The sequence below is a fragment of the Vicugna pacos genome, chromosome 9, assembly GCF_048564905.1.
Source record: "Vicugna pacos chromosome 9, VicPac4, whole genome shotgun sequence".
NCBI classification, from domain to species: domain Eukaryota; kingdom Metazoa; phylum Chordata; class Mammalia; order Artiodactyla; family Camelidae; genus Vicugna; species Vicugna pacos.
Window position 1 is genome coordinate 6,452,697 of NC_132995.1, and position 25,675 is coordinate 6,478,371.

The 25,675-nt window shown below is 39.3% G+C and overlaps 1 protein-coding gene across 13 annotated transcripts in view; it reads left to right on the forward strand.

Moving 5' to 3' along the window:
- SLC6A16 (solute carrier family 6 member 16) overlaps nt 1-25,675 on the forward strand; it is a 59,772-nt gene that overhangs the window by 12,813 nt on the left and 21,284 nt on the right. For 9 of the 13 annotated variants that reach the window (XR_012075411.1, XR_012075412.1, XR_012075413.1 and 6 more), the window contains exons 2-12: nt 2,865-2,966; nt 3,570-4,060; nt 4,494-4,651; nt 4,837-4,963; nt 5,180-5,355; nt 5,590-5,700; nt 5,867-6,108; nt 19,940-20,126; nt 20,463-20,664; nt 20,805-20,964; nt 22,765-22,927. Coding sequence is in view for 9 of the 13 variants with exons in the window: in XM_072966632.1 (XP_072822733.1) it covers nt 2,962-2,966; nt 3,570-4,060; nt 4,494-4,651; nt 4,837-4,963; nt 5,180-5,355; nt 5,590-5,700; nt 5,867-6,108; nt 19,940-20,126; nt 20,463-20,664; nt 20,805-20,964; nt 22,765-22,927 (2,022 nt within the window). In the remaining 4 variants the exon portion in view is untranslated. The remainder of the gene's footprint in view (nt 1-2,864; nt 2,967-3,569; nt 4,061-4,493; nt 4,652-4,836; nt 4,964-5,179; nt 5,356-5,589; nt 5,701-5,866; nt 6,109-19,939; nt 20,127-20,462; nt 20,665-20,804; nt 20,965-22,764; nt 22,928-25,675) is intronic. The other 4 variants (XM_072966633.1, XM_072966636.1, XM_072966638.1 and 1 more) reach the window with 4 other exon arrangements.

Below are 25,675 nucleotides of genomic sequence, written 5' to 3' on the forward strand. Positions count from 1 at the left end.
AGAACCAGCTTTTGATTTTGTTGATTCACTATTGATATCTGTCTTCAAATTCTGCTCTAATCCTTATTTTTCTTCTTTTTACGGGATTTAATTTTAAATTCTTCTTCTAGTTTACTAAGGTGGAAACTTAAATTATTGATTTTAGATCTTTCTTCTTTTTTAACATATGCACTCAATGCTATAAATTTCCCTTTAAGCACTGCTTTTGCTGCATCCCACAAATTTTGGTAAGTTGTTTTTTGTTTTCATTTAGTTCAAAATATTTTAAATTTCTCTTAAGATTTCTTTTTTGAGTTGTGTTATTTAGTTTGTTGTTTAATCTTCACAAATTTTGGGATTTTCCAGTTATCTTTCTGTTACTGAGTTCTAGTGTAATTTGATTGTGGACTGAGGCAGACGTTGTATGACTTCTTGTCTTTTAAATTTATTAAAGTGTTTTATGGCCCAGCATACGGTCTGTTGTGAATGATGCTGTTACTAGATGAAGTAATCTGTAATGCGAGTTATATCCAAGTGATTGGTGGTGGTGTTGAGTTCAACTGTATCCTTAGTGATTTTCTGCCTGCTGATTTTCAGTGTTCTCTTTGGATTTCTACTGAGATATCCTTAAGCTCAGGGGTTATTTTCTCAACCATGTTCAGTCTACTAATAGACCTATCAAAGGTATACTTCATTTCTGTTACAGTATTTTTTATCTCCATCAGTTCTTTTTGGTTCTGTCTTAGGACTTCAGTCTCTGCTTACATTGTCCATCTGTTTTTACGTGCTGTCTATTTAATCCATTAGAGCCCTTAGAATATTAATCATAATTGTTTTAAAGTCCTGTTCTGATGATTCCAACATCCCAATCATGTCTAGTTCTGATGCTTGCTGTCTCTTCAAATTGTGTTTTTTGCCTTTTGGTATACCTTTTAATTTTTTTTCTGGATACCCTAAACATGATGTAATGGGTAAAAGGAACTAAGAAACTGCTGTAAATAGGCCTTTAGTAATGTGGTAGTGAGGTGTAGGGAGAGGGGAAGTGTTCCTTAATCTTATGACTAGATCTCAGTCTTTTAGTAAGCCTATGTTTCTGGACTGTGATCTTCACAAGTGTTCCTCAGTTTTTTTTTCTTTTTCCCTCCTCTCCATAGGTGGGACAGGATGGCTAGAGTGGAGTGGAGTGGAGTGGAGTATTTCCTTACCCTAGGTCAGTTTGACTCTGATATTATCCCAACAGATTAGGTCTGGTTAACTAGTTTCTTCTGAGGGCAGGCCTTGTTAAGAACAGAGTGCTCTGGAGTGGTTCAAAATGGTTCTTTCCCTGCTCCCCCTACTGAAAGCACAAGGGGGATATTCTCTGAGAGCCCGGTCAGGCTCCTAGAGGTTAAACCCACAAAAATATGCCCCTCCTCAGATGACTGGGTCCTCTTGGAGTTTTAAACTCTCAGAGTTGTCCACACTGAGCCTCCAGCAGTTTGTCAGTTACAGTTCAGGTTTTCCTACCCTGGTACTGGTTCTTGGGTGATTTCTGCTCCGGAGTCCCTGCTCTGGTACTCAGTGAATCTTTGTATTGGTCTATCTGTCTTTCCAGTCTTGAGAGCAGTGATTTGCCCTGTGTCCTCACCTCCCCTAGGGATCCAAGAAGAGTTGTTGGTTTTTTAGCCTGTTCAGCCTTTTACTTGTTAGTATGGAGTGGCAAGTCCCTCCTTATAAGCTCCTTACATGGGAACCAGAAACTGAAGTCCAGCCAGGATGTTTTTGAAGTTCTAGTATTAACTTCTTACTTTGACATAATTTCAGACTTAAAGTTGTAATTTCAGACTTAAAGTTCTTCCATTTTTCCTGTCTTCTTGACTTTGACATTTTTGGTGACTATAGGCCAGTTCCTTTATAGGATGTCCCTTAATTTGGGTTGGTGATGTTTCCTCATGATTGGATTTTGATTATACATGTTTGGTAGGATTACCACTAAAATGATGTGTTCTCAGTGCATCATATCAGGAGGCAGATGGTATCAATTGACTTTCATTACTTGGTTAAGGTAGTGTTCAACATTGTACAGGTATTATTTTTCTATTTTTCATGGGGGAGGGTATCTTGTGGGGAGGTACATTAATACTAAGCAATTATTTGTTCCTGTCAAACTTTCTTTTGTCAGCAACAATTGATGATTCTTGCTTGAGTCAGTAATTACTCTCATGGCAAATTATAATTTTCTAATTGCATCATTCCTTATATATTTATTAGTTAGCATTTTACTGTAAGGAAGAGATTTTCCTTTTTCTTATTTATGTCACTATGGATTTTTAGTTATTTTATTCTGTGAGTTCTCATCTGTTACTATTATTTTATTTATTTTGTCCCAGTTTTGGCTGATGGGGTATCCTTCAATCTGACTTCTGTGTCCAGTATCATCTTTTTATTTTTAATTTTTACTTATTGAAACATGTTTTTCTTGATAATCAAAATAACACTTTTTTAGTTAGTTTACTAAGCTAATTTAAAATCAGAGAGAGAGAGAGATGTAAAAATACCTATTATCCTCTTATCTTCTATATATTAATGTATTTCCTTTCAGCCTTTTCTTTCATTTCATTTTTGAATGTAGCAGAGAGAGAACTAAAGATAGAAATTTATACCTGAGTTTTGTTTTTTTAACCTATCATTGAAGTATAGTCATTTCCTCAGCTACTGAGAAACTCTCTGGAAACAGTATGTCTCACAATTGATTTATTCCTGTGACCCAGTTGTGCCTGTGCTGCCTTGGCACCCATCTGCTGCCTCTGCTTTTGGGTGGCACGGTCCTTCTTCTGAACAAAAACTCCAGTTCTCTTTCTCTTCCCCTCTTCCACATCCTTTTTTTTTTTTCTTTTCTTTTTCAGCACGATCCTTGCCTATTCTATTGTAGAGCATTTGAGGAGCTAACGAAAGATCAGAGTGGCGGAAGCACAGAGAACAGAGAGGAGAGTGGCCCCAAATATGAGGTAGAGCGCCGTCCTCTTCCTGGGGATAGAGCAGTGGGGAAGGGGGATTAGGCAATAACTAGATAAGCAGTCAATAGATAGCCACATCAGATGGTGAGAGATGCTATGAATGAAGATAAAAGTGAGTAGGATGGAGAGAGTGGTGGGTAGGTAGCTGCTATTTTAGATAGGTTGGCTGGAAAGGCATCTCTGGTGAGGTGATATTTGAGCAGAGACCTGAGTGTTTTATAGCTAAGAAAGCTCAGAGAAGTAAAACAACTTTCCTAAGGCTGGTTTACAAGGAAGATTTAGTATTAAATTAATTTCTTTGATTCAAAAGCCCACTATAAATGGAACTTCCCTCTGTAGGAAGTATACCTCAAAGTTTTCAGAAATGCTGTGATGGTATTCTGAACTATTAGCTTGGCTATTTCTACCCTGCATTCCTTGCACTAAAGAGTTTCAAAGAAGTAAAACTTATTAAGAGATTTTTTTTGTGCTTTGAATTTCAGTGGCAGTAGGGACAGAAATTAAATTTTGCTTTAAGGAGGTGTTGAGGATTATTTTGGAGCTCAGTCATTTCTTGACTCTAGAATCTAAAATCTAGTTTTTGGTGTCCTTAAGGTCTACTCAGAAAGGCAAACCCTCCCTTGAAAAAATTGAAGCTGCTCCTGAGAATCTGCCTGGAATGAAGTTAGAGGCCCAGGCTTCAGAATCTTCACTGGCAAAAGCCTCATCTGCTGAGAGTTTCTCAGAAAGCCAAATTTTGGAAGACAAGGGCCCAGGAACCTGGTCTATGACGGCTTGGATTTCAGAGGCTCAGGCTTTGGAGGCCCGGGCTGCGAGGGCTCAGGCCTGGGAGACTCAGGCTTGCGAAGCTCAGATCAGGGCCAGCCAACCCAAGCAAAGCTCACTGGACATGGGAGCTGCCCCAGTCATGAAACAGGAACTCTTACCTGAGAATGTTCAGGTGCCACAGAAGGAAGAGAATGAGGTCCTCCTTACCCGTCCACTCTGGTCCAACAAGACTGAGTACATCCTGACCCAGGCGGGCTACGCCCTGAGGCCAGGAAATCTCTGGCGTTTTACCTTCCTGTGGCTTCACAGTGGAGGCTGTAAGTCTGGGTACCAGGAATCATAGATCCACAAGGAGCTAGCAGGACGGAGGCCTGTCTTGGCTTCAAACTCTAAGGTCTCTGAGATCTAGAGGCTGGAGACTTGGTACTCTAAGCAGGATAAGAGCCAGGTGCCTGAACATCAAGGATCATGAGAAGGGTAGAGGTGCAGAATATCTGAACATGAGGATGGTGGGGCTAGAAGCCTGGATCAGGGGTGGGGGTGAAAACTAGGTAGCTGGGTCTTCCAGGAATTGGGGACCAAAGGACTGGACATCTGGGACTGCGAGGGGTGTGGAAACAGTTGATTCCTGATGCCTGTCGCCCTGAGGGAGGTCACTGGTGGGGAACATGTTTTCCTGGACCTACGAAGAAGTCCAGGCACTAAAAAGCCAGATTGTTCTAAGAGCCCCTCCTTGAATCCCCTACACAGGCAGTTTTTTAGTCATCTACCTATTTTTGCTGTTCTTGCTTGGGATTCCTCTCCTCTTCCTGGAGATGGCAGCTGGTCAGAAGTTGCGTCAGGGTAACATTGGTGTATGGAAGGTCATCAGCCCCTGGATTGGGGGTGTAGGATATACCAGCTTCATGGTGAGGAGTCCTGGGCTGCCCAGGCCTACTGTTTACACCCCATCCTTATCCCAACCCTTGTCCTGGAATGGGTCCCACTTCACTTCCATGGGTCAAGTCCCTTCAGTTCCTCAGTCCTTTGTCAAATCCCCTCCTCTTTCCTGTCCCCACACTTCCTCTCCAACCATCTCCTCCCTGGCCCCCAGGTGTGCTTTATCACCAGCTTGTACTTGAATGTGATCAATGCCTGGACCCTCTTCTACTTGGGCCAGTCCTTCCAGTTTCCCCTTCCATGGGAGAAATGTCCATTAATGAAGAACTCCAGTGGCTTTGGTGAGGAGGAAGTGAAAGATGAGAAGTGGGGAAACAGAGAGGTGGAAGGGAATTTGGAAGAGGAGGAAGGAATGAGGAGCGATAAAGAAGGGGAGGAAGATAGTGGAAGGAAGAAGAAGTGGGAGGGGGAAGAAGGTGAGGGAAATGGGGGAGGGGCTAAAGAAGAGGGGAGGGTCACCCTGTCTGGCAGGCATGTCCAGAGCCAGGTCCCCTCAGATCCTGAATGTGCACAGACAACGCCTTCCCTGTACTTCTGGTACCGGATGACATTGATGGCCTCAGACAGAATTGAGGATGGGGGGCCACCAGTCTTCAGTCTGAGCCTGCCCTTATTCATGTCCTTGTGTGTTCTTGGTGCTTTCATGATTAATGGCCTCAAGTCCATCGGGAAGGTGAGCCGTAATTTTTTGATTCCTTAACATTCTCAGATGCTTTGACCCTAACCTAACATTGTCACTCTTTGATCTCCTAATTTCTCAGTCCCTCTGGCCTTTTACCCCCATAAACCCTGACCCCTGCTGAAAACTGTCTTCTAACTCCTCCTTATTTCTGTCTCAAAACTTTTGATCTCTTCTGACTGTTGGTTGACTCCCATTGGTACATGCCATGTCCCACTCTCAATTCAGGTAATATATGTCTTGGTATCAGCTAGCTATCTCATCATCCTCTGTTTCCTTATCCGGAGTCTACTGCTGGAGGGGGCAGTAAATGGCCTTCAATTTTTGGCAGTTGCCGAGGTAAGGTATATCTTCTCACTCCCCTATCAGGCCTTAGAGGACACCTCTTGTCTATTGTTAGGGCGTCCTTTCCTCATCACCTCCCTCTGTGTCCCCTCATCCCCATTTCTGTTAAGGTTCTCCTCTCCTTTGACATCTCCTCTTATACTTCTCTTCTCCCTTTCAGATACCGAGTATGTACAACGTGAACGTGTGGTGCCGAGCAGGGAACCAAGTCTTGTTTTCCTTGGGCCTCGGCTTTGGCGCCATTGTCTCCGTATCCTCACACATGCAACCATCCAACAACTGTCTCAGTGATGCCTTTGTTGTGGCTGTGATTAACCTGATCACCATGCTGCTTGTCACACCTTTTATCTTTTCTGTCCTGGGCTTCTGGGCCACAGTCATCACGCACCACTGCAGTGAGAAGTAAGGCCAGCCTCTTAGTTGAGGGTCCCAGCCCCAGGGAACTACAAAATCCAGAGAACCTAACCTTAAAGTAGCTACAAAGACCCACATTCACCCATCTCATCTTCAGGTGTTCTTGCATGCCTCTACTTTCCCCTATAGTGAAAAACAGAGACAGTAGAATCTCTGTCATGGTATCCTTCTCAGAGCCCTTTTCTAGCCCTAGAAATCTTTAAACTCAGAGATTGCCAACTGTCTACCTTCAAATACCACCACAAAGATATGCAAACATTCAGGGTTACTCTAGTCCCAGACAGCATCCAAGATTACAGCCATCTGGAGAACCTTCCACTTCCTGAATGCCCTCATTCTTTACTGTCCACTCGTAAATTTAGGGATCTCTGTCAGTCTATCATACTCAAACCCCAAAAGGACTCTCAAAACTAGAGCCTTTGTTGTCTGCTCACCCCTGTTTTTTTAATTCTTTAGGTATTAATTTCAAAAAATCCATCAGACATTTAGAAAGTACTCCTTGTCTACCACAGAGACTTGGACAGGTGAATCAGACCACAGTCCTTGCCTTCACTGGGTTTTCAGTTTTGGAGAGAGGAGGGGAGGGGAATTATAGATGCTTAATCATACAATCATAAGTGCATGAGAACCAGCAGCAGGAGTAATGGGGAGGACAGAAGACAGAGCCATTCATTCTGCCCGAGATACTCAGAGAATTACTCCCAGAGGAGGCAGACCTAAGCTGAACTTTTCCCCTGGTAATCCTAACCCATGCAGATAACCACTATTTTCTTCTAGAAGAAGGCTGGGCATATACATATGCACACATGCAAGAATTCTCTGATGTACAGATGTAGGAATGGAATTGCTGGGTAGGGTTGGCACACCTTCAGTCTTAACATATGTTGTCTGATTTTTAACATGGTTTATGATGGGTGATAATTCCATGTATGTCACTTTCTACACAACACTTGATTAAACTTGGTTGAACTTTAAAAATTTTGCCAGTCTGGTGGGAGTATAGTGGTATTTTAAATGTTTTTTAAAAACATTTAATTATGATGTGTTATATACATACAGGAACATACATAAAACAAAATGTGCAGTTAAAGAGCTATAAAATAAACATCACCCATGGTAAGAACTAGGATGACCTTAGAAGCTCTCCATGTAGCTCTCATTACAACCTCTTTCCTCCCTAACCATTATCTTCACTTGTGTAATTAGTTCTTTGCTTTTCTTTACATTTCATTATGTGTATGCATATCTAAGCAATATAGTTTAATTTGAACACTTATATAAAGCAGTGTAGTTTATTATGTCCATTTATGTAGTTTAATTTGTTCATTTACATATACATTCTTATTGTATTCTTTTGCTTTTTACTTTTTTCATTCAACATATGTTTGAAAGATTCATCCATATTGTTGTGTGTACCTCTAGTCTGCTTTTTAAGCTGTATAATGTTCCAGTATATGAACATACCACAATTTATTTATCCATTCCACTATTGGTGGACATCTGGAGTCTTTCCAGTTTTTGGCTATTAAAACAATGTTGCTCTAAACATTCTTATACATGTTCCTGGTGTACTATATATGTACACATTTTTCTAGGGTATATAAGTATTAATGAGATTGTTGGGGCATAGTTATCTATTACTGTGTGACAAATCACTCCAAAAGTTAAGTGGCCAAAAATAACAATGGTTTATTATTTCCTCATAGTTCTGTGGGTTGGCTGGAAAGTTCTGTTGGGCTTGGATGGGTTAACTCCCATGTCTGCATTCAGCTGGGGCCAGCTGTAACTGCACTGCTCTGCTGTATATGGTGTTGGCTGGGCTCATTCTGCTTACAGTCAGTTGGCAGGTCAGCAAGGCCTGTTCTTTTCCAAGAGGCCTCACTGTGTGGCTAGCTTGGGCTTCCTCATTTGGCAGCTCACAGAGAATAAAGGTGGAATCAGCAAAATGTCTTGAAGCCTAATAAGCATGGGGATGCTCCCATTGTCATTGTTGTTACATTTCTTTGGTCAAAGGAAGTCACAAAGCCATCCCAGATTCAAGAAGTGGGAAAATAGACTTTACCTCTTGATGGGAGGAGCTGCAAAATACTGTGACCATGTTTCTTCAATCTACCACATATCTTTAGCTTCACTAGATAATGTCAAATTACTTTCCACAGTATTGATAGGATTATAATGATCTCTCTTTGTCTTTGCATCTGCCTGCCTGCCTGCCTCTCACTCACACACACCCATTTGTTTAATCCTGATAGTAGGATACACAGAATTCAGTTACAGAATTGCTTGCCTGTACTGTTGTAAAAGTATCCTAATCCCAGATTTCAGTATTTGTTGCAACTTTTTGTCTTTATTTTGAATTTTACATTCAAAATGCTGTGTTCAAAAATGATGTGGGCTAGTTTTCTTTTTCCTCCATTTAGTATGGTTGTGTTATTCATGTGAAATATTGTTATGTTCATTTGTTTCTGTTTATATGCCATTTCACTGTCCCTCTAAACTTTATTTTTTATTAAACATTAATATGGTTTCAAAAAAATAATGATTTTAAAAGACACAATTATACAAAAAAAATACTCAGAGAAATATCACTCCCCCACCATCACTTCAACCTAATCTCCCACCCATCCCCTGTAGGAAACTCATTATTTTTTTGGTTTTTTCTTTCTGGTGTTTGTAAAATTAAGTAGAGTTCTGTGTATTTTCTTATTTACCCTTCTTTCTTACACAGAAGATAGCATATTGTGTATATTCTTGTTTTTTATTTTTTAAAAATTTGACAAAATGTCCTGGGATCACTCTTCCACATTCATTCCTTTCTTAACAGTCTGCCTTAGGCCCAATGGTATTACCTCCTGTCCTCTGTGTCTGCTATTCCTCTATTCTTTAGAGTTCTCATTGCCTCTCAGTAGGTAAGCCCTTGTTATAGTTAATAATTAGACACCATCAAAATGAAAACCATTTTGCCTTTGAAAGGTACAATTAAGATAATAAAGATGCTCAGCATGCATGAGGTCCTGGGTCCAATCTCCAGCACCTCTGTTTAAATAAATGAATAAATAAATCTGTAAAAATAAACAGCAACAACAGAAAAAAACAAAATGAAAAAATAAAAAGGAACGAAAAAGATAATAAAAATACATGTCACAAAATTGGAGAAATTCATATATTCTATACACAGTTGATCCTTGAACAACACAGGTTTGAACTATTTTTTTCAATAGTAAATACTACAGTACTACATGACCTGCAGTAGGCTGAATCCATGGATGTGGAGCCAGATACAGAGGAACTGCAAATACAGGAGTCCAGCTGTAAGTTATGTGTGGGTTTTCAACTGTGCAGAGGGCTGGCTCCTCTAACCCCCGTATTGTTGAAGGGTCAACTGTATGTGTATTCAGAATATGTAAAGGAATCTTTCAACTCAATGAGAAGACAATAAAAGTACGCACTAAACTTTTAAAGTCTGATTAAAGTTAGTATTTACCACTTTAAGTGATATGTAAAATCTTATATAGGACCCCTTATCATCCCCTCTTTGTATTACAGTTACCATATACTCTATGTACCTACATTAAAAACCCCATCAAACAATGCTATAATTTTTTACTTTAAACTGACATAGTTGCTTTCAACTGACATGCATATGATGAAACTTAAGAGTATCCTGTTACATTTACCTAAATACTTACCATTTTTGTTGCCCTTGCTTCATTTCTGAAGTTTGAATTTTCCCTCCAGTATTGTTTCCATCCCATCTGAAAAAATTTTTAGCATTTCTTTTACATTACAGGTATGTTGGCAATGCATTTTTTCAGATTCCTTCATCTAAAAATGCCTTTATTTTACCCTTAGTTCTTGAAGGAATTACGGGTTGACAGTCCTCATCTTTTGGCACTTTAAAAAGGTACTGTTTTCTTCTTGTGTCCATTTCTGATGAGAAACTTGTAGTCATTCAAATTGTTCCCCTGTATGTAATGTGTCATTTTTCTCTGGCTGCTTTCAGATTTTTTTATGTTTAGTTTTCACTTGTGTGATTTTAATGTGCCTGGGTGTAGGCTTTTTGGATTTATCCTGTTTAAGATTCGCTGAGCTTCTTAAATCTAAAGCTTTACGACTTCGGCCAGATGCAGGAAATTTTTAGCTGTTATTTCTCCAAATATTTTTTTCTGCACTGCACTCTTTCAACTCATTCTGGACTGTGATGACACAGATCATAGGCCTTTTGCTATTGTCCACAGGTTTCTGAGGCTCTGTATATTTCCCCCACTACGTTTCCTGTCTGTTGTTCATATTGGATGCTTCCTATTGATTTTTCTTCAAAGTCACTGACTCCTCTGTCATATTCATTCTGTTATTTAGCCAATCAAGTGAATTTGTTTTATTTTTCAGTCATAAAATTTTCCACTTAGTATTTTTCTTATACCTTTTGTCTGCTGATAGTCTGTCTTTCCATTTGTTTCAAGAGTATGTTTGCTCTGACTTCTCATAGTATGATTATATTAACTGCTTTTTTTCTTTTTTCTTTTGGCAGGTGGGGGGAGGTAATGAGGTTTGTTTATTTGTTTATTAAATGGAGGACCTCTTGCATGCTAACCATGCACTCTACCACTGAGTATACCCTCCCTATAACAGCTGCTTTAAAGCCTGACAGTTAAAACTTTTGTGTCATTTTCTGGTTGTTGTGTATTGATTATCTTTTTCCTTGTAGCATATGGAGATTTTCCTGGGGTCTTTATATGTCAGGTAATTTTGTATTATACTCTGGTTATTTTAAATATATGTGAGACATATTTTAAATATGAGAGAAATGAATATATATATATATATATATATATATATATATATATATATATGAAATGAATTTATATATTCATTTATATTCTTTGGAAAATGTTGATTTTTTTTTCAGTTTTAGGAGGCAACTGCCCCAGTTAGATTTAGGTTGTAAGTTTCTACCCATCTTCCCATCTTCTGTGGGCTGTGGGTCCAATGTCAATTCAGTTTTCAAAGTCTTTGGAATGGTGTTTAGGGTCAGATATAATCATAGGGCTGCCCAGGATTTCATATAACACTTTATGGGATCCCTTTCTTGAGCTCCCTCTTGCCTGAAGTCTCCCAGATACTTTCCAGCTCTTAGAAGCCCCACTACTTGTCTTTCTGCCTAGAAAACTAGGGGTTTAGTTTCCCTGCTCTGCTACCTACTTTATCAACTGTGTCTGCCTCCAGGGCTGCACACTGAAGAGAATAGAAAAAAAAAAAAGTAACAGAGATTTTCTTCCCTTATCCATGTACTTGGAACCACAGTTTATATGGTCAGAGGAAGGTTTAGAGGTATACGTACTTGTCCAGCCACCATTGCCATAGCCACCATTGTTGCTGCAGGATTGTCTGACATGTGTGATAAACAGAAAAAAGAAAAATCAGGGGACTTTTCCCCACTCTCTGTGAGATGTGAGGCCTCTTACCTCTTCCTTAGACCAGAAATATAGGGCTTCTGTTAGAACTATTTCTGTTCATACCTGATGCACAGTTCTGGGTTTCAAGCTCCTTTTGAGTCCAGACCAGGAGATACTATAGGGAAAAATTATTGTAAACTCACTGCTAATTTGGTGATACTTTGAATTCGATTTTCCTTCCCCAGGCTGCCTGCTACCACTTACATTTCAGAGTCTTTCCATATATTCTGTGTAGGGCTTTCAGTTGCATTAAGTAGAGGCAGGGTGGAATGTACATCTCAACTCTGTAGTTTCTGATGTGAATATATTAAAATATTCATCCTGCTTGGGTTTGCTGAGCTTCATAAATTTGTAAATTCATATTCTTCATCAAATTTTAGAACTTAACTGTCATTCTTCCTTTAAATATTTTTTTTGCCTCATTCTCTCCTTCTCTTTTGGAACTCTAATTATATGTATGTGTGTTAAACTTTTTGTTATTGTCCCACAAGTCCCTGAGGCTCTGTTCATTATATTTTAAAATACGATTTTCTCTGTCTTCCATTTTCTTTAAGTTCACCATCTCACCTCTTACTCAGTCCATCCTAGTACTTATAACTGGAAGTTTGTATCTTTTGACTACCTTCACCCAATTCTTCCTCCCCCTACACCTGCCACTGGTAACCACAAATCTCATCTCTTTTTCTATGCATATGTTTGTTTTTGAAGTATAATTGACCTACAAAACTGTTAATTCCTGGTTCACAACACAGTGATTCATTTTTTCTCTACATTTCAAAATGATCACCGTAAGTCTAGCTATCATCTGTCACCATATTAAGATATTACATAATCATTGGCTGTATTCTCCACACTGTACATTTCATGCTTGTGACTCATTTATTCTGTAACTGTAAGTTTGTACCTCTTAATCTCCCTCACCTATTTCTCTTCTTCCTCATCCCTTCCCCTCTAGCAGCCACCTGTTTGTTCTCTGTATCTATGACTCTGTTTCTGTTTAGTCTTTTTTTTTTGGATTTCATGTATAAGTGAGCTCATACAGTATTTGTCTTTCTCTGTCTGGTTTATTTCACTTAGCATAATACCTTCTAGGTCCATCCATGTTGCTGCAAATAGCAAGATTTCATTCTTTTTATGATATATATATATAATATTTATATATATATTATATATATTATATATATAACATCTTTATCCATTCATCTCTTGATGGGCACTTAGGTTGATTCCATACTTTGGCTATTGTAAATAATGCTGCAATGAACATAGGGGTGCCTATATCTTTTCAAATTAGTGTTTTTGTTTTCTTTGGCTAAATACCCAAGAGTGGAATTGCTGGATCATACAGTAGTTCTATTTTTAGTTTATTGAGGAATCTCAGTACTGTTTTTCATAGTAGCTGCACCAATTTACATTCCCACCAACAACGTATAAAGGTTTACTTCTTTTCACGTTCTTGTCTGTTATTTGTTGTCTTTTTGATAATAGCCATTCTGACGAGTGTGAGATGATATTACAGTTTTGATTTGCATTTCCCTAATGATTAGTGGTGTTGATCATCTTTTCATGTGCCTGTTGTCCATCTGTATGTCTTCTTTGGAAAAAATATCTATTCAGGTCCTCTGCCCATTAAAAATTTTTTTTTAATGTCAAGATTTATGAGTTATCAGTATATTTTGGATACTAACCTCTTGTTGGATATATCATTTGCAAATATCTTCTCCCATTCAGTAGGTGGCCTTTTGTTTTATTGATAGTTTCCTTTACTGTGCAAAAGCTTTTAAGTTTAATTAGGTCCCATTTGTTAATTTTTGCTTTTGTTTCCATTGCCTGAGAAGATAAATCCAAAAATATATTAAGATTGATGGAGTGTACTGCCTGTTTTCTTCTAGAAGTTTTATAGTTTCAAGTCTTCCATTTAAGTCTTTAATCTATTTTGAGTTTATTTTTATATATAATATGAGAAAGTAGTCCAGTTTGATTCTTTTGCATGTGATTATTCAGTTTTCCCAGTAGCATTTATTGAAAAGGCTATCTCTTCCCCATTGTATATTCTTGCCTCCTTTGTCATAGATTTGGAACATTATGTATTCATTTCCATTTGTCTCCAGATGTTTTTATAAAATTTCCTCTTTAATTTTTTCAGTGGCCCACTGGTTATTGAATAGTGATTGTTTAACCTCCATGTGCTTGTGTTTTTTTGCAGTTTTTTCCCTTGTAGTTGATTTCTGGTCTCATAATATGGTCAGAAAATTTGATATGATTTCAGTCTTCTTAATTTACTGAGATTTGTTTTGTGGCCTAGCATGTGATCTATCCTGGAGAATGTTCCATGTACACTTGAAGAGAATATGTATTCTGCTTTTGGATGGAGTGTTCTCTATATGTCTATTAAGCCCCTGGTCTCATGTGTTATTTAAGGTCAGGTTTCCTTATTTTTTCTGGAGAATTTGTCCATTGAGTAAGTAGGGTGTTACAGTCCCCTACTATTTTTTGTGTTAACTGTCAATTTCTCCCTGTATGTATGTTAATATTTGCTTTGTGCATTTAGGTGCATTTATTTACAATTGTTATGTCTTCTTCTTAGCTTGATCTCTCATTATTATATAGTGTCCTTCTTTGTCTCTTATGCAGTCTTTTTTTAAAATTGATTTTGTCTGATCCAAGTATTGCTACCCTGGTTTTCTTTTTGTTTCCATTTGCGTAGAATACCTTTTCCCAACCCCTCACTTTCAATCTCTTTGTGTCTTTAGATTTGAAGTGAGTCTCTTGTAGGCAGCACATATGTGGATCTTGTTTTTGTGTCCATTCAGCCACTCCGTGTCTTGATTGGAGCGTTTAGTCCATTTACGTTTAAGGTAATTATTGATAGGTATGTACTTACTACCATTTTATTAATTGTTTTGGGGTTGTTTTGTAGTTATTTTTTGTTTCTTTTTCCTTTTGCTCTAGTGATTTGATGACTATCTTTTATGTTTAGATACTTTTCTCCTTTGTGTGTGTGTATCTATTATAGATTACTACTTTGTGATTATCATGAAGTTTATATATAGCTATATATATATAGCAGGCTGACTACTGTGGGCATGCTGGTATGCATGACTGGACCCTGGTCCAGGTGGTTGTTAGGCCCTACCTTGTGCAGAGGCTGTTGGCTGCTGGTGGGCAAGGCCAGGTCATGAGGCAGATGGAAGTGCCTATTGGAGGAGGCAAGCTCAGGGTCTTCCTACTTCTCCCTCTTGACCACTTCCCTTGTGTAAGTTTTAGAAATAGCTTGTCAGTTTTTTACAGAAAAAGTTATGCTCTGCTGTCAGTTGAGATTGTATTGAATGCGTGGATCATTTTGGGAAGAATGAACAATTAATATTGTATCTTCTGATTTAGAAACATGGTATGTATCTCTTATTTATTTACATGTTCTTTCATCTCTCAGCAATTTTTGCAAGTTTTAGTATGTAACATGTCTTGTACATATTTTGTAAAGTTTATCCCTAATTCCATGTTTTATGTTCTTTTATAAATAATAGTCTGATAACCATAAGATTGTTTAGTATGTGAGTCTGTTTCTGTTTTGTAGATGAGTTCATTAGTGTCCTCTTTCTTCATTTTCTTTCTTTCTTTTTTTTTTTAGCTTCCACATATGAGTGGAATTGGTATTTTTCTTTCTCTTTCTGGCTTACTTCACTTAGAATGACGATCTCCAGATCCATCCATGTTGCTGCAAATGACATTATTTTTTACAGTTGAGTAATATTCCATTGTATAAATATACCACAACTTCTTTTTCCAGTCATCTGTTGATGGACATTTAGGTTACTTCTATGTCTTGGCTATTGTATATAGTGCTGCTGTGAACATTGGAGTGCATGTATCTTTTTGAATTAGAGTTCTCTCTGGATATATGCGCAGGAGTGGGATTGCTGGATCATATGGTAACTATTTTTAGTTTTTTGAGGAATCTCCATAATGGCTGCACCAAACTACATTCCCACCAGCAGAGTAGGAGGGTTCCCTTTTCTCCACATCCACTCCAGCATTTATCGTTTGTGGACTCTTTAATGATGTAGGCCATTTATGTTTGTTGTAATTAGCAATAGAATTGTATTTAAGCCTACTCTCTTGCTACTTCTTTTCTTTTTGTCCCATCTCTTCTTTGTTGCTTTATTTCTCATTTCCTAATTAGATTGCTTTTTAATTTTTTAAATTTTTTCCCTTTTTTTAACATTTTTTATTGAGTTGTAGTCATTTTACAGTGTTGTGTCAAATTCCAGTGTAGAGAACAATTTTTCAATTATACATGAACATACATATATTCATTGTCAATTTTTTTTCACTGTGAGCTACCACAAGATCTTGTATATATTTCCCTGTGCTATACAGTATAATCTTGTTTATCTATTCTACATATGCCTGTCAGTATCTACCAATTTTGAACACTTTTTTAAAAGGATTTTTAGGACTCCATTTCTATCTCCATTTTTGACTTACTCACTATATCTCTGTTTTATGTGTTTAGTGGCTTTTCTAGAGCTTACAATATACATCTTTGATTCATCACAGTCTTCTTTCAAATAATCTCAAATAATTTCACACAAAATTTAAGAACATTACAACAATACACTTCTGTTCCCTCCTTCTGTCCTTTGTATTGTTGTTGTCACACATTTTCTCCTCAGCACCTTATAAACATAATACATTGCTACTATTTTTGCTTTAAATAATCAATATCTTTAACTTTTTAAGTGAGAAAAATCTGTCTTATATTTACCCAAATATTTCTCATTTCCACTACTGTTCATTCCCTTGTGTAGGTTCAAGTTTCATCTGGTATCATTTTCCTTTCATCTAAGAAATTTCTTAACATTTTTTGATAATGCAGATCTGCCAGCAATGAGTTATCTCAATTTTTGTTTGTCTAGAAATCTTTATTTTACCTTTAGTTATGAACCATATATGAATATATGAAGTGCACTCAGAATGAAAGAATATTTCAGTGTAAAATTCATTTGACTTTTTTTCTTTCAGCATTTTAATGATGTGACTTTGCCATCTTCCTTTTATACTTTCTGTTGGCTCTCCTGCATTCATTCTTTTTTTTTAATTTAATTTTTTTAATTGAAGTATAGTCAGTTAATGTGTCAATTTCTGGTGTACAGCACAATGTTTCAGTCATCCTGCATTCATTCTTATCTTTATTTCCCTATGATGTATCTTATTCTTTCTCATACTGCTTTTAAGATTTTCTCTTCTTCACTGTTTTTCAGGAACTTTATTATCATAGGTCATCTTTCAGTTTTCTTTCTTTTTATCCTGTTCAGAGTTCATTGAGCCTCTTGGAACTGGGGATTTACAGTTTTTATCAAATTAGGAAAAATTTAGACCAATATTTTTCAAATACTCTCCCCTCTCTTTTCTTGGAACTCCAGTTGCATTTATTTTAGAAGGCTTGATATTGTCTGGCAAGTCATTGGGTCTCTGTTACCTCTTTTTCAGTATTTTCTCTGTGTTTCTTTTTGTATAGTTTTTGTTGCTATTTCTTTGGGTTTATCGATCTTTCCTTCTGGCGTGTCTTACCTGCTGTTAATCTCATCCGGGATTTTTTCATTTCAGATACTATATTTTTTATTTCTAGAAGTCCCACTGGTTCTTTTTTAAATCTTCCATTTCTCTACTTGTTAGGTTTATGTTTTTCTTTAAGTACTTTACCATAGTTGTAATAGCTGTTATAATATCCCTGATTGCTAATTCCATCATGTTGTTTAGTGCTCTATTTAATTTACTGTTTTATTTACTGATTTTTCTATTGATTATGGGTCACATTTTCCTCCTTCATTTGTTTACGAATTTTTGTCTGGATGCTGGACTTTGTGAATTTTATGTTTTTGAGTGTCTGGCTTTTGTTGCCTTCCTTTAATGAGCATTAAGCTTTATTGTAGCAGGTAATGTTTCTCGCGGTTCAGTTTGATCCTTTTGAGGCTTGATTTTAAGCTTCATTAGGGTGGGTCTAGAGTAGTCTTTTCCCCAGGAGTACTCCAGTCCCATTGCGAAGTCACAGCCCTCTGGACTCTCTACTGAATACCCTGTACAGAGCTTGGATGTTTTCCAGTGATTCTTTATATAGCCTTGTGGATTTTCATCCTATATTTGTGGATCTTAATTCAGCAAAGACTTGAGAGACTGTATGTGAATTTCTGGAATTCTTTTTCTTCATAGCTACCTCTCTTCCAGAATTCTTTCTTGGAACTTCCAGCTTCTTTGGCCTCCCTTAACTCCATCTTCTCAACTCAGTGAGACTGCCATGCTTTACTTGTGATCTTTGCTCTGTAGACGGAATGTGCCTTGAGGCAGAAAACCAGCGCAGTTATATGCCATACCTCATCTGTTTCCCTTCTCTCAGGGTTCACAGTCCTGTACCGCCTGTTGTCTAATGTCTGAAAACAGCAGTTTCATAAATTTTGTCCAGTTGTCTAGTTGTTTACAGTGAGAGGGTAAGTTGTGCCGCTGTTACTTCATTGTGGCTGGAAGTAGAATTATCCATACTGAATTTAAAATCTAATTTATTTTATTTTTTATTTCAAGAGGTTCTGTTTCATTTTTTTAAATCTTCAGGGTCAATTATAGTTTCTTGTTCCCTGAAAATATATCCAAGCTTGTTTTTGATTACTTAAGCATAGTAAGCTTAGTTATATTTTAATCTTTGATAATTCTAGTATTTAAAAGTAACTTTAGATCATTTTTACTGTGTTGTTTCTGATGGTTATTGTTCATGGTGTCTTGTTTCTTTGTGCTTGGTTGTCTCTCTGTTCTATTTCTTTATTTGACCATTATCTGTAGGAATTTTTTCTTTTTACTTTTTTTTGGTGGAGGGAGGTAATTAGGTTTGTTTGTTTGTTTTATTTATATTTAATGGAGGTACTGAGGCTTGACCCCAGGACCTTTTTCATGCTAAACACGCACTCTACCACTGAGCTATACCCTCCCCACCCCGCCCCCCGTCCGAATTTTTTAAGGCCTAGGAGGAGAGTGTATCCATCCAGATACGACTTAAAAATTTTTTTTGGTCTATTATTGTTTTTTTTTAAGTTTGGGGGAAGGAGGTGATTAAGTTCATTTTTGTTTTTTTTTTTTAGAGGAGGTGCTGGGGATTGAACCTAGCGCCTTGTGCATGCTGAGCATGCACTCTACCACTTGAGCTATGCCTTCCCCCCAGATAGGACTTTTGTTTCTACTTGATGCATAGGGACATTAGAAAGAGACTACTTAAAACTCAGTCCTTAGCTTGAGCTTTTGAGACAACAGGGGTTCAAGTGTAAGCTGGCTTGTGGTCATGACATTTCAGGAATTTATCTGACCCCCATGCTCTTTTTATTTCCTAAAGGTCACTTTAAATTGGAAACTTCAGGTACACTTTGCTGTATTCGACATAAATCTTCGGGGCAAAATTGCTTTGGACATCTCCTTTCCCTGCTGCTTTTGTTTGTACTTTGATTTTTGTCTTATAGTTCCTTATTATCTTGCCAATATTTTTATTTTTTAAGAAGATTATTAAAAACATCTTTAAGACTTTTAAGTTATTTCCAGTGAGAAGCTTGGTCCAAGTATTTAACTTGCCTATTACCAGAAGAACATATAATATTTTATTTTCTAAAATGTGATCACACTATAGTTATTTCTCTGCCACTTGCATTTTGCTGTTTTCAGCAAGTCTTGGCAAGACTTCCATTGCAGTTCTTAAAGAGCAACGAGGTGAATTTTTAAGAATTTATAGAAATTAGCCCAAGTGAAGAATGATGGCAGGGGTGGGGTTGGTCTTGGGCATGAGAAGACATGCTGGCCCTAAAAGCGAAAGCAGTTAAGTCTGACCAGACTATAAAATGTGCAGAGAGTCATGGTGGGAAGAAAAGTTTAGAGAGCAGGGCTCAGATCAAAAAGTGCAAGAAGCGGTTTCTCACAACATAGTACAACTCCACGGGATGATGATGCATGTGATACTCCAAGTAAGTGCTCCCTGACAGTCTGTCATACAAAGCTTAGAGAGTTGACTTTTACCTACTGATCCAAGAAAGGAAGAGGTAGGGGGTGAATAAGAGACCCCATCACTAGAGCAGGGACCCCAGAGTCCCCAAGAAGACTATAGGACAGGCTTCCCCTGGGACCCCTCCCCCCCCCCCCGCCGTGGTCATAAATTAGCCAGGCTCATACAAATTCATGACCTTGAAGGTGGATGGCTTCTAGGTTTCATCCCAGACTCTAACTTACCCAGATCAGTAATGTGATGTCCTTCTTACCTTGAAAATAAGGAAAAATGAAGTAATCTTCTAAAGAGCAAAACGGTTCTATGTGATTCAACTCCTTATCTCCAGGAATACTGAAACACTTTTGAAGCTGGTAACCCTGGGGATACTGCCTCCTGAGGCCCAGCCCCCTCCAAACCTGCAAGGTAACCCGACCTCCATCTTCACCTCCTGGTTCAACAGCCTTTCCCACTCCATCCAGAGGAAGATACTCAGCCATGTGCCTGAGTGCAACTTGGAGAAGCAGTTTTTGAAGGTCAGTAAAAATAGGTGAGTGGGGCCTAGAGTTCCTCAAAGCCTTGTGTAAAACAGAAATTTCAGCTTTTATTAGCACTAGAAAAAAATTCCAGAAGCACCAGCGTTAGCTGCAGTGCTGGTAATGCAAAGAACTACAGCTTGTAGAACCCTGTCCTGTGGATAATACTAGGTGGATTAGTTTTCCATGTTAGGGGGTCAGCTTGTAGATCTGATTTTCTCAGTGACTGAGGGCTTTTAGGGAATTTTCTGGGGAAGATAGAATGTATCTTTGTATTTTTGTTGTCGTTTTTAAGTTCAAGTTCACTTTAACTTCTGCCCTTTCTCCTCTTAACAGATTAGGGAGAGCACAAACTTTGTATTCCTGGCCTTCACTGAAGCCATGTCATTTATTCCTGGGTCTTCCTTCTGGTCCTTCATCTTCTTCCTGATGTCGTTGGCCCTGGGGCTGAGCACCATGATAGGGATCATGCAGGGCATCATTACTCCGCTCCAGGACGTCTTTTCTTCTTTCAAGAAATATACAAAGTCTTTTACAGGTACTCTGGCTTATGTCCCTAGTCCCATCAATGACCCTGATTCATTGAGACTCTTATCCAACCCTAGTCTATGACTTCTGTTTAGCCCTTGTCACCCAGCCAGACCTCTGACCTTGATCCAAATTCAATGTTTCCTCCAGTGGTTGTCTTTATGCTTATGTTCCTGTGTGGCCTCTTCTTCACTCGACCTTCAGGCATCTACTACATCGTACTGCTGAATGACCACTGGACAGTCCTCCCCATAATCATCATCATCATATTTGAAAACTTGGCTGTGAGCTGGCCCAGTAATGCCAGGAGGTGATAGCTTGGGTCTATAGGGAAGGTTGATCCTTTTCTTGTTGCCTCTATTCTCACTAAACTAGAGTGACATAAGTAAGGACCCTTAACTTCAGCGTCTTCTGAGAAACCTTTTTATTCATTCATTCATTTAACATATTTATTGAGTGCTTAATATGTGCCGGGCACTGTTTTAGTCACTAGGGATACAGTGTTAAATAAAACAAACACCCCATCCTTAGTGGTGGAGACAGGCAGTAACCAAATGAACAAATAAAAATGTCATTTGGTGATAACTGACAGCAGAAAATCAAAAGGTAGGGTAAGATAATCAGGAGTGGGAGTGTATATGAGGGCTAATTTAGATAGGACCGCAGTGAAGGCCTCTCTGATATGGTGACATTTGAGCAGACTACTGAATGAAATGAGGGGAGGGACCATGACAAGATTTTGGGAGACATTTCCCAGCAGAGAAAACAGTAAGTACCAAAGCAAGAGGAAGCATCATGCTTGGAGTTTTTGAGCAAAAAGGAAATCAAAGAGGCTGGGACAGAATGTTTGGAGATGAAGCCAAAGAGGTAATGGGAAATCACATAGGGCCTCTTAAACCATGGTAGGATTTAGCCTTTTATGCAGAATGAGAGAGGGGGCATTTGGGAGGTTTTGAGTAGAGGAGTAACACTATCAAATTTAGTTTTTCAAAAGGTACCTGTGACTGGTGTGTGGTGAATAGACTGTGAGGAGTCAAGAGTGAAGCATGGAGAGCAGTTGGGAGCTATTGTAATGTTCCAAATGGAAGATAATGATGGCTTGGGCTAAGAGGGCAGAAGTGTAGGCTGAGAGATATGGTCTAATTCTGCAAGGAAGCGCTACCAGAGAAGAGGAAACAAGACAATCAGGGACATAATAGACATAACTGTGGAAGGAAGAGTGGAAAAATCCACATAAAATACAAGGAAGTCCCAAGCCTGACTTTTAAACAGGCTGGTGTCATCCAAGTGGTATAATTCAAGGGCAGAAGGTTCAGGTGGCAGGATTGTCAGGTGGTAGTGGTTCTTGGAGCCAGTTCACTCATTCATTAACTCACACAACACATGTTTCTTGAGACTTTCTTTGTGTCAGGAAAGCCTTGTATTGGGATACAATTAAATTAGAATAAGTTCCTCCTCTCAAAGAGCAGAGTCCAAGGAGGAAGACATATAAGCAGACAATCCCAGTACAAGGTGGTGAGCCTATAGCAGAGGTAGCAGGGACATCTGGGGGCATGTGGAGTGTTGGCACAGGCATCCCAGATGAGAGATGGTTGACTACAGTCTGGACAGATGAATAGTTAAGACAAAGAGGGAGAGAGAAGGGCATTCTAGGCCAAAGGACCCCCACTTATATATTTATTGAGATTGAGAACATTCAGTAGAGGAGGCTGGATACATAGTCTGGAAGAAACTAAGGAAAGCTCCCTGAAGGTCGAGTGTTACTTTTTGGTGGTCTGTGTTGTTCACTGTGGATACTTAGCACCTAGAAGAGTCCCTGGCACATCACTGACACTCTCATATTCATGGAATGAATGAAAGGTACTTGGCCTCGGCCTTTATCCTGAGAGCACCATGAAAGGTTTTTGAGCAGCAGAGGAATGTTTGAAAATTCTTGGGTTGGGATGAAAGACTGACTAGGAAGAAGGTAAAGAAGATGAGGCTTAAGCTGGGGCAGGGTTTGGAGGTAAAGTAGAATATTTGAAAAATGCTAAGGTTGGGCTGGCCTTGTCCTCCAAGACTGGGTAAGGCCCAGCTGGGCCTTCTACAGTCTCATGGCCCTTCTTTCCAGTTTCTTTGCAGACTTGGCTATCCTGTGGGGCCATCCCATTTACCCCATCATTCATTGGCTGTGGTCCTATCTGTCTCCAATTATGCTGCTAATCCTGTTTGTGATTAGTCTGTTTCAACTGTCTCTGAAGACCAAGACCTATGTGGCCTGGGACTCAAGCAGTGTGAGCCTCCCTCTCCAGACCCCAGACCTTTGTAGGGAGTGGGGGCCAGGTTTTCTATCCACTCTTGGTCTGAAGACTCTATCATCTCATTCTCTGATTCCCTGAATACTTTTAATCCTCTACCCAGGTTCCCCTCCTTCCCCTCCCACCTTTCCCTTCCACAATCTTTCTTCTTCTGAGAACTTCAATGCTCTAAACCCCTTTCCCATCTCTCCACAGTCAAAAGAAGTGATTCGAGATTACCCATCATGGGGGCTGTTCGGAATGTTTGCCCTTTTACTCGTTGTCATCCTCCCCATTCCCACGTATTTTATATATTGCCTCACCCATGGGATTCCTTCAACTCCACCAGCTGGGACAGACCTATCCCCCAAACCCCTACCCCTAAATGTCCAACTAACACCCATTAAAGAGGTCCAAGAGGAGGAAATCCTACAAGGTGATGTTCAAATTGCTGATCAACCTGTTGTATGACTTCCTAACTTTATTTATTTGGACTGATGTCACATATCCCTCAAAACAGATCTAACAGGCAACTCTTAATACGAACTTGCAACTGTTGATGTCCCTGGACAAGGAACTGATTTTATTCCCAAGGGTACGGGCGTTATTTTAGGGGGAGCTCATGGGACCTGCCTGGCTTTGCAATCCTCCTTATAGACCCCATCCTCCCTGGTTACCACTTTCGTTGTGTTTTCCGCATCCTCTTCCTCCGTATATACACATGCCCATTATATATGCCGTCGGTGATGCCTATAGAACCTGCTTCTCAACCGGTCTACCCAGCTTATGGAATGAAGCTGGAGGAGTAATGCTGCTGGTCAATAAATCAGTCCACTGGGATTCCAAGCACTGGGTGTGAGCAGATTTTTTTTTTTCTATAAATGTCTCAGATGTTCAGTCTTCCTCTCAGGAGTCTTCCATTCTTTTGAGAGCCAGATGTCGAGCCATGAGTTCCTGCTCTCTCCTTGCCATGGCAAATTCAGATGCTAGATTTCTAGACTTGCTTTATCCAAGGATTGGCCTTGAGCCAGGAGAAACCCAGGAAATGGTGGCTTCAACAAAGATGGAAAGGATGTTAATGCACTTGCTGATGGGACACGGTAATCCTATCATTGGTCTAAAAATTATTTTTTAAAAGAGGCTCCAAGACTTTTAGTGGACTGTATATCTGTGAATCGACACACACTCAGCTTGGGGAGCTACCAAATTGTATTGCTGAGCCCATGAGGGTCCCATATCTGTTTGGTAAAAGACGTGGCAGGTTTTACCACAGGGCTAAATCAATTTGTCTAGTGGATGATAAACTGAGTAGGTCTCTCAGAACTTGTGGGAGGAGTGACTCCATAACTGAGCTGAAGCACTTCTCAAAAGGTGGGGTCCAGTCAGTGCACTGGGGATGGAGGCTGTGCGTGGAGGCTTTTGGGATTTCTGAAGATCCAGAGAATGTGTTTCCCTTAAACGTTCAGGAGACCTCAGAATTTCACTCTGCTTGAGGCCCAGAGAGAGGTTGCCCCTATGTAAGCTTCTGTGACAAAGGAAGAAAAAGCCGACACTCCCGACCAGCGGAGGGTGGGACTCTGGGGGTGGGTCCGGTGAATTGGAAAGAGCAGAGATCTCAGAAGTTTCTGGACCTCTGGAGTTTCCAGTTCCTCAAGCTCGAAGATTGGAGGGCTGGAGGGGATGTGAACCTCCCTGTCATTACCCATTGGCTACTGTACCTTGTAGCCCCACCCTCTCACGCTCCTTCCTTCCTGCCGCCCCACCCCGCCCGAATCCCAACGATCCTCTGCTTCAAGACCTGTGCTATTGAGTCGGGTAAGGTGGGAATCAGAGAGAGGAAGTAGTCACCTTCTCATGTTCAAATAGTGAGTTTTCAACCTCTTTCTTTTTTTTTTATCCCTTATATATTTTATTTTATTTTTTTAACATTTTTTATTGATTTATAATCATTTTACAATGTTGTGTCAAATTCCAGTGTTCAGCACAATTTTTCAGTCATTCATGGACATATACACACTCATTGTCACATTTTTTTCTCTGTGAGTTATCATAACATTTTGTGTATATTTCCCTATGCTATATAGTGTAATCTTGTTTATCAAACTCTTTCTTTTTGGGAACCCAGGAGCTCAACCTCTTTTCTGCCTGCACCCCTCTCCTCCAGTTCCAGCTTTGGGAATGGAACTTGTCGGAGCCGGAGGGTTGAAAAGTAGGGTCTTACCGTATAAACCGATGGGAGTGGAATGAAGATATTGGTGTGTCTCCGCCTCTCTTCTCAGACCACTTGTTGAACACCCTTTGGCACCTAACGGCAGCGTTGTTTGAACTTGGAATATCTTACATTGCTGTAGGGGTTACTGATTAGAAATAGGGAGACTGATTATGTTAGATACTTCTCTACATAGCTCTGGGGGTCCTTATTGTCTAAGTTGGGTTTAGTAGCACCATTGTGTGTGATGAGCAGACTTTCTTTTGGCCTGCTATTAGGACTCTCTGGCCACATTAGACAAAATGGAGCCCTGTTTCTTGGTAGGGTAATTTAGTCTTCACTTGTATTCCTCACAAGAGTTTATTCACTTGGTGGGATACCTAGTCTTCACTTTTATTCCTCACAAGAATGATGTGAGATAAAGGTATTGTCAGCCTCAATTTTATTTGGGAGACCCAGAAGTAAGAAAGGTTCACACAGTCATGGGTAGAACCTGACAAAGGTTCTTGTGGCTCTCTACCCTTTTATTTTGGAAA